General features: G+C 33.2%; 1 protein-coding gene across 5 annotated transcripts in view; it reads left to right on the forward strand.

Annotated features, from left to right (window-relative positions):
- The window catches only part of PDE1A (phosphodiesterase 1A), a 353,702-nt gene that overhangs the window by 264,117 nt on the left and 70,796 nt on the right, over nt 1-18,789 (forward strand). For all 5 annotated transcript variants that reach the window (XR_012474224.1, XM_074215560.1, XM_074215561.1 and 2 more), the window contains exons 8-10: nt 3,745-3,870; nt 10,301-10,402; nt 10,532-10,652. Coding sequence is in view for 4 of the 5 variants with exons in the window: in XM_074215560.1 (XP_074071661.1) it covers nt 3,745-3,870; nt 10,301-10,402; nt 10,532-10,652 (349 nt within the window). In the remaining variant the exon portion in view is untranslated. The remainder of the gene's footprint in view (nt 1-3,744; nt 3,871-10,300; nt 10,403-10,531; nt 10,653-18,789) is intronic.

Raw genomic sequence — 18,789 nt, forward strand, 5'->3', positions numbered from 1 at the left:
AAAGAATGGTCAGAGGAAGAGAGGAGGTGAACTTACTGTATTCTGTCCTGCTCAGATTGCAAGTGGAATACTTTTCAATTTCTATGTGCCACATTCAGAAAAGACATTTACAAGCGAACATATATATATATATATATATATAGAGAGAGAGAGAGAGAGAGAGAGAGCATAGACTAGAATAGAATATAGAAGAGAAGAGAAGAGAAGAGAAGAGAAGAGAAGAGAAGAGAAGAGAAGAGAATAAATATGATATGATATGATTTATATATGACATAATATGATATAATATAATATAATATAATATGATATATGATACAATATGATATGATAAGATATGATACAATATACTATAATATAATGAATAAATTAATATGATATAATATGATATAATACAACATAATTAATATATCAGGGTCTCAAATTGACCAGAGATCTTACAGCTAAGCAATCATTCAAGTCCCTGAGAATATTTGACCTTGAGAAAAGAATACTTGGTCTTTCTAGTATTTATGGGGTTGTTAAGTGAAGAGATTAGGTTTCATTCATTCAGCAGACATGAGATCCTAGTAAGGATGCAGGGTATTCTAACCTGGGAGAACTGTAATTTTATTTTTAGAGAACATCAGTTAGGGCATTTTGACTTAGAGCATATGAAAGAGAGAAACTTACAAAAGGGCTGGACAAGTGGGGTCCATCTAAAAGGACTTTAAATGCCAAACATAAGAACATTTTATTTTGCTACAGAGGTGGGCAATGGATAGAAGATACAAAGAAGAAAATTTGGGTTTGGGGTAAGAAAATCTTCCTCTCAATCACAAAGGTAGATGAACTACTTCAGGAAGGAGTAGGGCCACCATCAGTGAAGGTATTCAGGTAAAGGGTGCATGAGCACTGTTAAGGAAGTTGTAGAGCATTGTTAAGCATTGTTAAGGAAGTTGTAGAGAGTATTTTAAAATTCAGGTATTAGTTAGATAAACTGATCACAGAAGTCCCTTCCAACTCTGAATTTCTGGAATTCTTTGAGATTCTGAATTACAATCCTTTTCTCATCATGAAGGACATGCTTGTCAATATGATAGTCAGTAAACATCTATTAAACACATATATATAGGTCTTACTCTAAGTCCTGGGAGATACAAAAAGAAACAACATGTAGACCCTACCTTTGAGAAGTTCACTATTTAGTCGAAATAACAACAGATACACAGTTAAGTTAAAACAAGCTGCATACATAACAAAGAGAAAATAGACAGAAGGCACTAGATGCATCTTGGTAGATCAATGGTTAGAGCACTGAAGGTAGAATCAGGAAAACCTGAATTCAAAACTGCCCCTAGACACTTACCAGCTAGATGATCCTGGATAAGTCACTTTGGTGTAGAAACGTAGAAACAAATGGGAGAATAAATTTTACCAGGGAGGCAGCTTCCATGTAACACATAGTGGGATTGGAACTCAGATTTCCTTACTCCAAGATCAACTTTTCACCTACCAAGGCACTTTGCAATGAAATCACAGGTCTAGAAAAAAAAACATTTTCTTATGATAGACTGAAAGTGAGATGTACTAACACATTTTACCATATTTTGCTCATCCATAAAATGAGAAGAAGAATAATAGCAGCTACTTTCTAGGGTTGTTGTAAGGATCAAATTAGGTGTTATTGTAAAGTGCTTAGCAGAGGGCTTAGAATATAGTCTATGTATTATAAAAATAGTAGTTATCATTATTATTAATATTGCCATTTGAAATAAGATTGAGAAATTTTCATATAGAAGGTGGGATTTAAGCTGAGACTTGAAGGGCAATCTCAAGATAGAAATGTGGACAGAGAATATTCCGCCATGAGGAACAACTGGTAAAAATGCCCTGAGTGAAGAAATAGTGTCTTCTGACTTTGAACATGCATTTTATATTTTAAAACTTAACCATCTATCACAAATAACTGATAACAATTTAATATAGAAAAAAATACCTAGTCCATTTAACAGGAGTATATTACATTTCTCCTTATCCTTTGGAACTTGCAGAGATCTCGTGTGTTGCTTGTCTTAGAAAAATTCATTGTAAAAAGGAAGTGGGTGAGAAGAAAAAGTGCACTTCTGTGTGGGATATACCTGTGTTTCAATAACAGATACATGCATATTAAAAACCTGAGCTGTATCTCTGTACTATTAGATGACCACTGATGAGTTTTTCTAGAAAAAATTTCTGTTAACATGAAGCTCAAACAGAGGACCAATATTGACTATTATATAGTTTCTTGTACACTCAGATTTAAAATGTTAATAATGAAGTCAAATATTCATAGGTTTAGGATTAGAAGAGAATTTAGAGGTTATCTAGTCCAACTCCTTCATGTTAAAGATAAAGTCTTTAACTGGGTCTAAAGAGTTTAAGAAACTTGCCCAATGTCATACACATGGTAAGTAGAAGTCCTGGAATTTGAATCTAAGCTGCTTGACTCTAAATCCTGGATTCTTTTGATGACATCACATTAACTGATACTGCAAAATTGTAAAATGCAGCAAGTAGGAACCATTTCATAGCCCAGAACTGAACAAGTAGCTTTTATTCAAGATATACCTTGAACTGTAATCATTTCTCCACTCTGTATTAGAATAGTGATTTAAAAAAATAGTTCAGATTACCTGAAAATCATTTAAATTTGACTTGAGAATGGGATTTTGTACTTTTACTTAAATATAAGTGAAGCTAACATTTGGAGGACTTAACAATAGCAACCTACTCTAAAGACTCAACTTTCTGACTTTATTTCTCAAATATCCTCTTACCCACTAAGAAGTGATGATAATGGTTTCCATGACCTTTCCAAGCATGGAAAGGAATGACATAAGTAAAGCTAAAGCCTCTGGACTTCAGTTTTATCACTTATAGAATGAAGGGTTTATACTGACTGATCACTAAAACACTTTTCAATTCAATTACTTTTCAATTCAAACACTTTTCAATTCAAATTACTCAAGTGACATGAAGGTACATATGTTGAACAAACCCCTTATTGTGTTGAGTTCTTGATCTTTAATGTGAATTGATATTGGGAATTCATATTGACTTTGTTAACATTTTTCATTTCATTTAACAGCTGTATAGCTATGACCTATTTTATACATTTCAGACTGAAACATATCCATATTCATTGGGAAGAAATAAAATTAAAACCACAAATTTAGTTCCTTGGGAAAGCTTTGGGCCATGGGAGGAAAAAATATATATATATATACACACACACACTAATCTGTCCAACCTAAGTAGAAGTATCAAGAAGACCATTTGTGTACTTAACAATGAAGAAATTTTACAGTGCCTTTCACTTCTTCAGCACATTTATCTAATACTAGTATTGCTCAGATTTCTTTGGTGTAGAAATGAACAGATGAATAAATTTTTACCAATGAAGCAACTTCTCTGAAACATGTGGGATCTGAACTCAGATCTTCTTATTCCAAGGTCAACTCTTCACCCACCAAGGCACTTTGCAATGAAATCACAGGTCTAATTTTAAAAAAAAAACAAGTGTTTCAATGATGGGTTCAAAGTGGGCTGTACTAACACATTAAAACATTCATTTTTAACCAAGATATGGAAATCAGATCAAATTCTATCATGTTTGGAGGGTTAAATGACATATTCATTACAAAGGAAAAGACACATTATAAGACACCTATATGTTGAATTTTTAAATATTGTTTCCAATGCTTCTGTATTTGTTTGTTTTTATAGATCAGATGTTGCAATTTTATATAATGATCATTCTGTCCTGGAAAATCATCATGTGAGTGCTGTGTATAAGCTTATGCAAGAGGAAGAAATGAACATTTTGGCAAATTTAACCAAAGATGACTGGAGGTAAGTCCTAAAGGCCCTTAGGGGAAGTTCAATCAGTCAAGCAATCTTCTTTATCTTTTCCATTTTCTTCACCAAGTAGAGCTTATTTTTAAAAAAATTTACAAGATTAAGGATTTTTTTATCTTAAAAGCTTTAGAACTGCAAGAAAATGACACATTCTGGAACTGTCGAACCTTGCAAGAAAGTATCTTCATTCATTATATTTGAATTTTTACATTTCTCTTGAGAGTTTGGCACTAAAAAAAATCATACAGCCATTCAGTTATGATTTAAATATTATTGAAAATTGAATTCTATTATTCTTTGGTAATACCCTTAAACTATTATAGACTGTTTCCAGAGAATACTACTTATTTGCAGGTGTGTAATGATTATTAGGTAGATATCTATCTATACATTATCAATGTTCTGAGGAATATTCATATATTTTTCAAGTCATATGTAATATTACATTCAAAGACCTTAAGAAAATTCATTATACCAAGGCCATTCCTAAAGAATGGCAGAACAAATGTTTATTTTAGTCATTTGAAAGAAAAGAATAAATCAGTTACTTGGTGAGACAGAAAACAACTGATTTTTTTCCAACTAATTTGCTTGCTATTTTGGTATTTTGAAGGAATAAACTAAGTAGAAAATAAATATCTTAGACATGATTATAATACTATTTGTCATTGCAAATTAATGATGACTTATTGGAAGTTCTCTCTAAAAATCTATAGTTTAGGAAAGGAATTCTAGGTCTAGGAAGGATTAGTCTACAGAAAATTATAGGCCTTCAAAAGAGCTATTTAATAATCTTAATCACAAATTCTTAGAAATTTTTGCATTCTCTACTTCTCCAAGTTCCATCTTTTTAACTCTCATAATCTTGTCTGTTGTCACCATTATGGTCAGGCCAACAAATCAATTAGCAATCTATCTATCAATAAGAATATATTAAGTACGTAAAAAATTCTAGGCACTGTCCTAAATTCTGGGGGAACAAAGACAAAAATGAACCCCCCCCACCCTCAAGGAGTTATGCAAGATAATGTGTGTGTGTATGTATGTGTGTATGTGCATAAATAAATACAAATAGGCAAATCATCATGGAGAAGAGATTAAAGATGGGCAGAAGAAACTGTGAAAATGCTTCATGTAGGAGATTGTGCTTGAGTTGATTTTCGAAAGAACAGATTTCAAGAAACAAAGGTGACAAGGGAGTATATTAAGTGGTGAACACAGAAGCAGAAGACCTGTAAGAAAGTTTGACTTGACCAGAAAATGCATGAAGAAAAAGAATAGATAAAGTACTAGAAATGTAGGTTAGAACCAAACTGACAAAAATTTTAAATGTTAAATGCAAAATTTACATTTTTATCAGACATTTATTACCTATGTGACTTTTGACAAATCAATTACCATGTACCTCCATATTCTCATCTATTAAGCAGGGGTTGAAAAATATGGCCTCTAAATTCCCTTCCAATTCTAAATCTATAATTTTTTCATGTCATGGGATAGGGTACGAAACAATCATTTGGAGTTCTAATTTACTATTCACTTGTAAAGAGTAGCTTAATGTACCTTTAATCTTAGCTGGTAAATGAACTGAAGGAGATAATGGTTTCTTTGGGGTTTCCAAAGATTCTTAAATCGCCTAACATTTGTAGATCATCATCATTTTGTTTCACAGAATCTCAGAAGCAAAGGATCCTCAGAATTCATCTAGTACTTCACATACCTGAACAAAAATTTCCTCTACAACAAATCAGACAAGTGACTATCGAGCCTTTACTTGTAGACCTCCACCGAGGTGGGAGCTAGGTGACTTAGTGGACAGAGCAATGGGCCTGGGGTCAGGAAGACCAGAGTTCACATCTAGCCTCCAACATATACTGTGTGACCTGTGTCACCCTGGACAAGTTACTTAACCTCTGTCTCAGTTTCTTCAACTTTAAAATGGAAATAAAAATAACACCTTCTTTGGAGGGTTATTGTGAGGATCAGATGAGGTAATATTTGTAAAGTGCTTAGCACCGGAACTAATAAATGCTCTATAAATGTTTGCTATTTGTATCACTGTCATAGCATCAGCATCTTCATTTTACCTCCTGACCAAGTCTATTCTCTTTTAGATAACTTTAATTGTTTTTCCTGACCTCAGTCTCTGACATTGGCTCTTTGTAACTTCCACTCAAACCCCTCTGCTCTGTCCTCAAAGACTAGGCAGAATATCTAACCTCTCTTAAATCATGGGAGTAATCAAATTTTTGAAGTCAGATATCATCTCTTACCTAAATCTTCTTTAGTCATGCCTGTGATCCCCCAGGTATTCTCATTAAGTCTTTGCTTTGATAATGTCCTAGAAGATGTTCAACAGCCTGCTCTCTAAAAATGTATGACATACTTTTACATTTAATCTCCAACATTTGTCATGGTAGAAAAACTCACACACTGATCATTTAGCAATTGGTTCTTACAGACTGTTACAACTGGCCCCAGAACACTAATGCAAATGAATCATATTGTTTCGGGCATTTGACTTTGCTATATCTATTCTTTTTACTTGCTTTGGACTTTTTCAAATTTGTGTTATATTTTCCTCTTTTATCACTTCAAGGAGTCTGAGTAACATTTTTTTGCTACCCCCCTTTTTGCTTTCAGTAGTTCCTCAAGTCATCCTAATTATAGATTAGTGTCATAAATATTTGTTAGATATGATCATATTAAAAATCTACAAAATGTAAAATGTTGGATTTTGAAGATTCAATTCTGCTAAAGTCTAAATTTACAAAGATCTATTATGGAATTCCTGGTAATATTTTTAACCACAAAAAGGTAGCTAAGCAACTGAACTTTTCATTCTTTCATTATGATTTGAGTAGCATGAAAGGAAATGAGAATTTACATATGAGAAAATTGAGGCCTAAAGTACGTAAAAATATGACCTTGTTTAAGATCATCTAGGAAGTTAGTGGTAAAACTAAAGTATGGACCTATATCAATAATCAGTATTCTTTCCACTATAACATTGATGCAAACAGAGTTTAGTAACTATTGCCATGTTTCCTTATATACTTTTGTCCCACCATATTCATTCTCCTAGTTCATAATGAACAAAGCACTTTCTTCACAACAATCCTCTGTATGATTATGCTTCCATTTTATAGAATACCCATTTTACAGAAGAGGAAATTAAAGCTCAGAAAGATAGAGGGTTATCTAAGGCCATACATTTCAGAAGTAGCAGATCTAGGATTTGTACCATGGGTCTCCTATGTCAGAGTCTAATGCTGCTTCAAAGCAGTGCATTACACTGCTTTGGAGGGAAATACACACACACACACACACACACACACACACACACACAGAAGAAATACATTTTTATAAAGTACTTTATATTTCTAATAATATACTTCTGTTTAACAGAATTTGATTAATTGGTATTTCATATCATTTGGGGGGGTTTTTTGTTTGTTTGTTTTTAGATTTTTCAAGGCAATGGGGTTAAGTAGCTTGCCCAAGGCCACACAGCTAGGTAATTATTAAGTGTCTGACCTCGGATTTGAACCCAGGTACTCCTGACTCCAAAGCCGGTGCTCTATCCACTGCGCCACCTAGCCGCCCCTTCACATAATTTTGATGCTGATTTTAGTGAAAGTTGGAAAATAATTTTTAAAAATTATTTCATTAAATATTTTACTGTCGGGGCGGCTAGGTGGCGTAGTGGATAAAGCACCGGCCCTGGAGTCAGGAGTACCTGGGTTCAAATCCGGTCTCAGACACTTAATAATTACCTAGCTGTGTGGCCTTGGGCAAGCCACTTAACCCCATTTGCCTTGCAAAACAAAAAAACAAAAAAAAAGATGTATTAAAAAAATATTTTAATGTCTTCCCTTTTATTAAAATCATGATGAAAATGTACTAGTAAATTTCTTAGTGTAAGGTATGAAAAGTTTGAGAGATAATTTCTGGATAATTAAGCATTTTATTAATATGGCTAGTGAATAATTAATAAAAGAATGATCATTTGACTTTCACGTAAACCAAAGATAAAAGTTAACAGGCCTTTCAACCCTTATTGCCCTTGGACAGATAGCAATCAATTCTAACTAATAATTAATGAGTAAATGAATATTATAATGAAAGTTATTTTAATGAAGGACTGGAGGATGTGACTAATCATTTAGTCTAAAACAAAGAGACTTTTCTCTGCCCTGTCCATACTTGTCTAGAGCAATCTGCATAAAAGGGGGATATCCACTTCCACTCAGATGGACTAAAACACAATGGGCTGGAATTCACCTGGATCAAAGTCGCTTTGCCTTTTGATCTGACCTAAATTTCCCCAATTGGCTAAGTCTTGCCCAAGATTTCATCTCATTATCAGCCCTGCACTTCAAAGGCTTAGTTGAATAACCTACAGGGGATGATTTCTGATTGAGGAAATAGGAAAGTGAAAAACCTTATTCCCAAGTCAATAATTGGTTATTAACATGAGATAAATAATCATTTCTCTTACTAGTTTAACAACAAAAGAAACTATGTATTGATGTATGTTTATGCATATGTATACACACACACACATATGTGCCATTTGTTTAGCTACTTTCAGTTGCTGACTCTTCATGATTCCACTTGGGGTTTTCTTTTTTTTTTTTAAGTTTTTTGCAAGGCAGATGGGGTTAAGTGGCTTGCTCAAGGCCACACAGCTAGGCCACACTGTCCCAGTCCAGGTGCTTTTAAGAAATATTGATCCAGGGCGGCTAGGTGGCACAGAGGATAGAGCACCGGCCCCGGAGTCAGGAGTACCTGAGTTCAAATCCGGCCTCAGACACTTGATATCATTACCCAGCTGTGTGGTCTTGGGCAAGCCACTTAACGCCATTGCCTTGCAAAAAAAAAAAAAAAAAAACCTAAAAAAAAAGAAAGAAAAAATAATGGTTCCCAAGACCTCAGAGCTTAGTCACAGAATTTCATTTCAATTTTCAGTTTGGCTCAGCTCTAGATAGAAGGTGTAAAAACAGAGGAAAAAGAAATACAATTTAGGAAAGACAATTGAAGCAAGCAAATTAAAAGACTTACATTTGCTAAAATATTTGCTAAAAATCAGAATTCTAGTTTTAGTGTTGCCATTAATTAGTTATTTGACCATGGACATTAGGTAGCAGAGAACTGCAGAGAATATGAACTTTCAGGTTAAAAAAAATGGCTTTAAAATTTGTTTGTTAAATCCTGGGCAAGTCACTTACCCTTTATCTGCCTCAAGCAATTCCCTAGGACTAGACATAGATAAGTTATCATCTTCTTTGGTTGAAAAATTTCCCACATCCTGAAAAAAATCAAAAATTCTTTATGTATGAATTTGTCTTACTTCTATGATCCTCAGATTCCCTATCTGCCATTCCTTTGCATTTTTCATCTTCTGTACCTACAGTCTTCTGCTAATGTGTGCACTTTCTTTCAAGAGGGCACCATTTCAAAGTTCTAAGTCTCTCCTGTTTCCTTCATAATCCCACTGACAACCTTTAGTTCATTCACTCCCCAGGACCCTAAAAAGTGGTGTCAAACCCAATATAGGTTGCTTTATTTTTTTTTTAATTTTCTTTTTCAGAACAAAGGATTTCTTATTTTTATTAAGTAAGAATTTTCTTCACTTTGTAACAAAAATTCCCATTTGGCCATGTGGAACAAACCAGACTTAGCTCTCACCCAAATCAACCCCAGTGTATTTACCAACCATGAAGCATGTGAAATTAGGGTTTTGATGGATTAGAAGACATACTTCTCATTTTCTCTCATCATACCTGTCTAATCAGTTACCAAGTCTTGTCCTTTCTAACTCCTCCTAATCTCTTCCGTCTATCTTCTTCTTGCTAATCAATTAGTTTTTTGATGGTCTTTTTTTTTAAGAATGAAAGACAAAACATCAATCAACTAACATCCTAATACAGGCCTTTATCAACTGGAGCCTGAATTATTCAATGGCCTTCCTAATTGATCTTCCTACTTCAAGTCTCTCCTCACTTCAATCTATCTTTCCAATCTATCTTCACCAAAATGTTTTTTCAGCCAGATCTGACCAGTAAACTTTAGGTTGCTTTATTTTCATGCTTAAAAGCTTTTTGTGAACCCAAAGTAATATTTTCCCTTCGAAGTTGACTTAAAATGTTTTTATTTGAAATAAGGTGATACGTGTAGAGTTTCCTTCCTCTACTGATGCCAAATAACCTCATTCTCAAATAATAATTTTATTGCCTGCCTAAGTGCAAAAAAGACAATAAAGATTACAATGATGATGCTTCTTTTCTTACAATTAATAGCAATAATGTTACCATCTATCTTCAGAAGGGAAAAAAAAATGTGATTAACATTAGTGAAGCAAATGTTCCATGACACATGAATAAGATGCCAAATGAATCATCTTCCTTTTCATTTCTTACAGGGATCTTCGGCATCTGGTTATTGAGATGGTTTTATCTACTGATATGTCAGGTCATTTCCAGCAAATTAAAACAATTAGGAGCACTTTGCAGCAGTCAGAGGGGTAGGTTTTTTTTATCATCTTAAAGATTTGATTTTTCTAAAGCAGTTTTTAGTAGAGCCCAGTGAATGATAGACATTTTTTGAAAAGTGCCTTTGTTCTGATAATCAGACCATGACCTTGATTTCACAGGTTAGACAAAGCCAAAGCCATGTCCCTGATTCTCCATGCTGCAGACATAAGTCATCCAGCAAAACCCTGGAAACTACATCATCGATGGACCATGGCCCTGATGGAAGAATTTTTTCGACAGGTGCCTGTTTCAAATTACATTAAAATATTTTTCAGTCAATCAACATTTATTAAATACCTACTTTGAACTAGACAGATACTGGGCTAAGCATTGGGAATACAAAGGAAGGCAAAAGATAGAACCTCTCTTCAAGGAACTCTAAGTCTAAGGAGAGCAACAACAGATAGAGAAACTGAAAAGCAGGGAAGTAAGAGGGGAGCAGGGAGAGGAAGGCTACATGGCAGGGGTGGAGGGAGGAGGGATGATGAAGGGGATAGAGAGGAGATCTGCAACTAGGTCAGGGAAGATCTGGGAGGAATTCTCCAAGATCCATCTTCCACCTTCTCTAATCTGGCTGAAGAAGGGGCCCAGAGTCAGAGAGTATTGAGGATCCAGGAGTTTGAGCTGGTGTAATCTTGAAGGAAAGTGAATTTCTGGAGATAATAATGAAGTGAAAAATGAAATATTTATAGAAAGTTTAACTATTATTTCTTAAATATAGAACATGATCAAGATGCATCCAGAACATATAATTCAAGAGGCAGTTGGTTGATTTCTCTTAAAAGCTGGATCTCCAAAATTGTGTTGACTGTTTTAGCAAGTTTGAAATTTTGAAATTTTAGAAAGTTCTTTTTACCAAAAAATTTTAGAAAGTTCTTTTTACCAAAACACAAATCCCCAAACAAATAACTATTGTAATAAGGGCTAGAGTTATCCAAAGGGCTGATAGGTCAGAGATAAATAAATAGACAGGTAGAAATATAGATACATATCTATCAGTTTGATGATAGATAGACAGATAGATAGATGATGGATGGGCAGATGGACAGACAGATACATACATACATACATAAATACATATATACACATGCATGCTGTAAGTGAAAGGCAGCATAGTGCAGCAACAGAGAATCTATCTTGTAGTTAGGAGAAACTTCATTCAAGTACTAACTCTGACAACTGTTTTCAAGTCATTAAATCATGTTTAATTCTATGTGACCCTATGAACTTTACCTATAGGGTTTTCTTGGCTACGATACTGGAGTGGTTTGTGTGTGTCCATTTTAAAGATGAGGAACTAAGACAAATAAGGATTAATTTTTTTACTCAGGTCATACAATAAATATTTGGGGCTGGATTTAAACTCATATCTTCCTAACTCTAGGACACAGAGGCTATCCATTGGACCACCTAGCTGTCCCTGACTCATACATAGCAACAACTTCTTAGATCTCTTTACAAAAGAAGTGCTAATCTGCACTGTGGTACAAATTTCAAAAACAGGAATTACAATCATGGGTCTAAACCAATACATATACATATGAGTCTGTTTTATTTACACAAATGCACATGTATGTATGTATGTATGTATGTATTTGTGTGCCTGAGTATAATATAGACATACTTGTATATATGTATATATTTATGTGTGTATTACATATATGTGGTATATATATCATAGTATCCCAGAACTCTCAGAGATCAATAATAGTTTTAGTCAATTTGATTTCGAGAAAAACACAGACCTTTCAAAGAAAGATTCTTATCTCAGCAGAGTCTGAAAATGACTTTTAAAGGATTGCCATTTCAGATTTAAAAGAGACCTTATTAGGTCTCTTCTATAATTGGAATTTGGCATGATCCTTAGAGGTAATCAAGTTCAACTGCCTCTTTTTGCAGGTAAGGAAACTTAGACCTAAAGACATGACCAATGACAAATAAGTGTCAGTAAGTGATAGGGGCAAAGTTGGTTTTAGGATCCGGAACTTCTGACATATTTTCCTTTGTTTTGATAGCATTCTCATTATTAGGCTGCAGTTGAGAGTAAGATAGTGACCAGGCTTTGGTCTTAGGGTCCCCCAGAATATAGTATTTCTATGTTTATTGATAGTTCTCTATAACCCAAATCAGCCTATATCTCACACATACATGACTCTTGTCATGAGGAGGAGTGTGACTGAATCAATAGAAATAACATTTCTTTTTTGAGACTTTTTATTATTACATCACAATCTGACAAGTACAATAATCCAAATCATGCTCTACCTCTCCAAAAAAAAGTGAAGGAAAGATATTTCTTTCTTCAACTCTTCTCTGGTGTGTGATGTGTGTGTGATAATTATTTGGCATTCAGCTTGATTCTACTGTTCCTTAGTTTACACTATCATAGATAGTGTGTGTATTGTTTTCCCAGTTGACAAGTCCTCTTGTATGTCTTGAAAATTTTCATCTTTATCATTTCTTCTCTTACAATAATGTTCCGTTACATTTATATACCACAATTGCACAACATTTATGTATCATTCCCCAAATGGATGGCTACCCACTTGCCACACACATACACACACAAAAATGCTGCTATGAATAGAAAACCTGTGTAAATATGGGACTTTCCATCATCTTTTCTTTAGCAGAATTCGAAACTCCATAAAAAGCAGTGCCAACTTCCTGTATAAAAAGCATAATGTGATATACACTTTTCTGTAGGGTATTCCTTAAAAAGAACTTCCATTTCTATGTGTTTTCATGTGGTTCTATATCATTTACAATTAAATTTGATACTTATCAGTGCTCTTCCATTTCATTCAGTTAATATCTATATAGATGATTTTTAGAGAAGAAAAGGGACTTCAGATTTGTGATTTCAACTGCTTGGAATTCCTGGATGTAAAGTCTCTTCACCAATGCATATTGGGGTTTTTGTTGTTGTTTTGTTTTGCAAGGCAATGGAGTTAAGTGACTTGCCCAAGGTCACACAGCTAGGTAATTATTAAGTATCTGAAGTCAAATTTGAATTCATGCCCTCCTGACTCCAGGGCTGGTCTCTATCCACTGTGTCAACTAGCTGCCCCAGCATTTTGGCAACTCTTAGTGCAATTCACAGTTTTAGAACATTGCTTGGAGGCAGGCACTGAGAAGTAACTTGCTCAATCCAAAAGTTGGCATGTCAGGACCAAGACACATTCATTCTCTCTCTCTCTCTCTCTCTCTCTCTCTCTCTCTCTCTCTCTCTCTCACACACACACACACACACACACACACACACACACACACGCGCGTGCGCGTGCATGCACGCACAAACACACACACATCACATACCATAAGTACAAATATGACCACTGAAAATAAAATTCAAAATAAATTACAACAGTCTTACTGTTTCTCATTGTTAGCTGAATGTTTGTTTTCTCTTTCAGAAGCTTGGTTGTCAGTTGGGAACTTCACAATCTGTTCCCAGGGATACTTAAAATGACAACATGTCTATTACATTAGTGAATTTGCTATTATCTAAAAATCATTCATTTAGACTCCATTCAGTAAATTTCATGGAATGTGTAAAAAATATGTGTAAAATCTAAAAATGACTACAAGTGAAAAGTCATCTTATATCCAAGGAAAAAGTTAATCCCCAGGTTATATACTCAACTCAAACTTTGAAAATCAAAAATTCCTACACCTGGCAAGGACTTTAGCAATCATTTGTTAGTATAATTTCCCTATTTTAAAGATGAAACTCAAATATGTTTGGTGCCTTGCCTATCATAGTCAACTACTAAACATCAGAAGCAGGATTACATCATACATTTATTCATATTCTATATTTCTACTAGGTCAGACTTCCTTTCAGTGTCATGGACATAAAATATCAGTTTTATGAAGTTTTGGAACTTAAAAGCTAGTCCAAAACTCATAATTTTAAATATGAAAATTTTTACATTAAATTTTTTGTTCCATTTCAAGTTGTGAAGTGTCTCCCTTTCTTCCTCCTTTCTCACCCTCACCTCCACTAGAGAAGGTCAAATTTGTTGACATGGAATTATAAATATCTGTAAAACCATATGATATATACTTCAATTTATCAGTTCTTTCTCTGAAGGCAGATAATTTCTTCCTTCTTAGGTCTTTTGTTCTTAAATTAAATATAATACTCAGTAACTTGATCATCCATAGTTTCTCTTCAAACAATATTGCTATCACTTTATAGAGCATTCTCTTTGTTCTGCACATTTCAGTCTTCATAATTTCATGCAAATCTTTGCCTATTTTTCTAAAAGCAACTAGCTCATTATTTTTATAACACAGCAGTATTCCATCACAATCATATAACAGAAATTATTTAGCCATTCCCCAAGTGAGGAGCATCTCCCCAATTTCCAGTTTTTTATCACAGCAAAGAAAGCTGCTATAAATATTTTAGAACATGTTAAGTTCTTTTCCTTTTTTTCCCTAAACAATTTGGGAAACAGTACTAAAAACAACATTGCTAGGTCATAGGGTATACATAGTTTTATGACTCTTTTGGAATAATTTTGAATTGCTCTCCAAACTGGTTGGATCAATTCACAGATCCATCAACAATGTATTTGTATGTAAATTTTTCCACATTCCCTACATTTGTCATTTTTCCTTTCTACAATTTTAGCCATTCAGATAAGTGTGAGATATCTCAAAATTTGGGATTTTTTATTAGCATTTCTCTAATTCCTTAAAATTTTGAGTCTTTTTTAGATATGACATATAGTTTTGATTTCGTCATCTAAAATTGCCTATTTATATCCCTTTGATAATTTATCAATTGGGAAATGTCCCATATTCATATAAATTTGACAAAGTTTTCTATTTATTTGAGATTTCTGATTTTTATCTGAGAAACTATAAAAATATTTCCTCAATTTTATTCCTTCCTTCTGTTCTTGATTATATTGGTTTTACTGTATAAACCTTTTTAAAATTTAATGTAATCAAAATCATCCAAATTATATCTCACAATGAGCTCTCTCATTTATTCATAAATATGATAGGTAAAATGTTCTACATTCTTCTAAATTTCTATAATATCTCTATATCTAGGTCATATATTTATTTTGATGTTATTTTGTTAAATGATATAAAATATTAGTCTATGCCCAGTTTCTGCCATAGTGATTTAGTTTTCCCAACAATTTTTACCAAATAGTATATTCTTATCCCCAAAGTTTAAATCTTTATATTTGTCAAAGACAAGATTACTATTATAATTTACTAATTATTGTTTGTCTACTCTGTTCCACTGATATTGGCAGGTATACTTCCAGATATTTTAGACTGTGTACAGTTATTTTAAATGGGGTATCTCTTATTATTTTTTCTTGCTTGGTTTCATTAGTGATATCCAAAAATGTTAATAATTTGTTGAATTATCATGTATTATATAATATATAAATTATAAATTATATAATATATTCTGATACTTTGCTAAAATTATTGTTTCAAGTAACTTTTTAGTTGACTAAGATTTTCCAAGTATATCATCTTATCATTTGCAAAAGAAATACTTTCATTACCTCATTGTTCATTCTGATTCCATCAATCTCTTTTTCGTATTGCTATTACTAGCATTTGTAATACAAAACTGAATAATATTGGTCATAACAGGCATTAGAAGAGTGTGCAAATCAAGAAATAGCAGGTAAGGAGAGAGGATAAGGGAGGATTCTTAGAAGAGATGAGAATTAGGAAGACAGTAGTTATAAGTAAATAGACTTTTGAGGAGGTATAAGGCAAGAAAGAGAGGGAGAGAGGATAAACAGTGGGGGAAATCAGATAATTATAATTTTAAATGTGAACAAGATAAACTTAGCCATAAAATGGACATGTATAGCAGAATGGATTAAAACACAGAATATGAAAATATGTTGTTTACAAGAAGCTTATTTAAAAATTAGAGATACACACAGAGCAAAAATAAAGGGCTGGAATAGAATAATATTTCAGCTGATCCAAAACAATTTAGGGTAGCAATCATGATATCGGTCAAAATAAAAGATAAAATAGATTTAATTAAAATAAATATGAGAAAAAGTAAATATATTTTCCAAGACCATTTAATCAAATTTAAATTTTATTAAATGCCTACTATGTTTCAGGCACCGGGGATAAATAGAGAGAGAAATGAAACAATCTCTACCCTCAATGAGCTTATATTCCATTAGAAAGGGGGAAAAGAACTATAAACATATACAAATCATATACAAAATAAATATAGACAGGAGAAGGAAATAGGTACCTATTATGTGTTACACATTATTTTAAATTCTTTACAAATATCATTATATTTAATCATTAAAAAAAATAACCCTGAGAGATAGTTGCTATTTTAATCTTCATTTTACACAATAGGAAACTGAGGCAGGAGACAGTTAATTGACTTGCCCAGAGTTACACAATTAATAAATGTCTGAAGTTTGAACCCATCTTCCTCAGCACTTAATCTACTATGACTAAGTAAATATGGGAGGGAAGGAAGAAAGGAAAGAGGGAAGGAGGGAAGGAGGGAAGGAGGCAAGGAAGGAAGGGACAGAGGGAGGAAAGAAAGAATGAAGTGCCTACCATATTCCAGGAATCAGCTAAATGATTTACAAATATTCTCATTTGACCTAGGAGGTAGGTACAATTATGAACCCCATTTTACAACTGGGAAAACTGAGACAAGCAGTAGTTAACTAACTTGTCCAGAATCAAAGTTAGTAACACTTAAGGCAAGATTTGAACTCAAGTCTTTCTGACTCTAAGTCCAATGTTTTAAGCATTGTGCCACCTAACTGCCCAACAAATGCTAAGAGGTCATTAGGAAAGAGGCTACATAATTCATTGTGCTGTTCTGGCTTATACTAATTGGCTGAAATGGAAAATAAAATTACTGCTTAAGACACTTGAGAAACTGAAGATTAAGAAATTAGGTAAACAAATAGTTATATCAAATGGAGTCATATATTTCTGAGGTTCTTCATTTGAGTTCTCTGTCTTCTAGAGAGATGATCATCCAACTCCCTTACAACACAGAGACTGGAATTTAAATTACAAATTACAGGAGGAATCATTCAGCTGCACTCAGAATCTTTTGTGTCCTTAAAGAATGACAAATAGTAAATCTGATGCTTTTACAAAAAAATAGTAGAGATCATAATATTGAATTGGTTTGGTATTATGAAACCTTGAAGGATCAGGTTATTTGTATTCATCAGATGGTACCACTTTGTGTAAAAAGAAATAATAATTTTAAAGAACTCTAGGGATGATGAGAAAGAATTGTATAGCCCAAGAAAGGTCAGAAATAGGCAATCTCAGAAGCACAAGGGAATCTAGAACCAAATTTAGAACAGCCAAATGACAGCAAAGTGATAAGTCCAGAAGAAAATTATTGATATATTCACTAGCTTCTCTAATAAACTCTGCTAATAAGTACCTTTCAATGGATTTTTTTGTTGGTATTGCCTCATCCTTTCAGCTGTAAAATTTAATTAGATCATAAAAAATACTGATTTAGGACCTGAGGTTTTTTAAATAATAACTTCATATCACACATACAATTCTTCCAGAAGATAAGTTTTAAAAAATGAAAGATCTATAAAGCACCTTCAAGAAAATAAAAAGTAATGTAAGATAACATAAAATCAGAGATGAAGAATATGTTTTCAATTACTTTTTCACATAAAAACAAATATCTCCTCTTAATAAGTTTACTAAAGTATAACCTCCAGTGTCAAAAAGATTCAGAGGTTCAAGAAACATACTGAATTATATGGTACCCAACGTAATTCTGTAACTCTTGGGCCACCTTGACCAGAAATATCCCAAAGAAGAGTGAAGTTTTTTTTTGAAACACAAAAAATCCTATGTGTATATCAAAGTTCATGGTTGATTGATATGTTGTCTAACTCTGGATTTCTGTCTAGAACTATGCTATATACAATATGACATAGTATATTAGATAGTTCTTTGAGTCAGAATATCTAGTTCAAAAATCTTTTTATCTTTTTTTGCCATTTGTAAATGGTACTATTTTTATTGTTTACTGGACTCAATCTTTGTTCATCACTTTCTTCATCTATAAAATAGAAATAATAATCTTGAACTATCCACCTCATAGACTTTAGTAATAAAAATTCTTTGTAAACTTGTAATGCACTGTGGCAAAAATAAGTTGCTATTATTCTCGGCTTGGTTGACTTGTCAGGTTTCCATGGAGACAACACATCAGAGGGACTTTATTCCTGTCACTATAAGTAGTTTCTTGTGCTTTGATTCAATCAGTTTTAAAAAAACAGGATTAATAACCACAGAAGAAAATGTAGTTATTAAAATCTGATCACAGATAACTGGTTTACTGATCTAAGAA

Source organism: Macrotis lagotis, chromosome 1 (assembly GCF_037893015.1).
Source record: "Macrotis lagotis isolate mMagLag1 chromosome 1, bilby.v1.9.chrom.fasta, whole genome shotgun sequence".
NCBI lineage: Eukaryota > Metazoa > Chordata > Mammalia > Peramelemorphia > Peramelidae > Macrotis > Macrotis lagotis.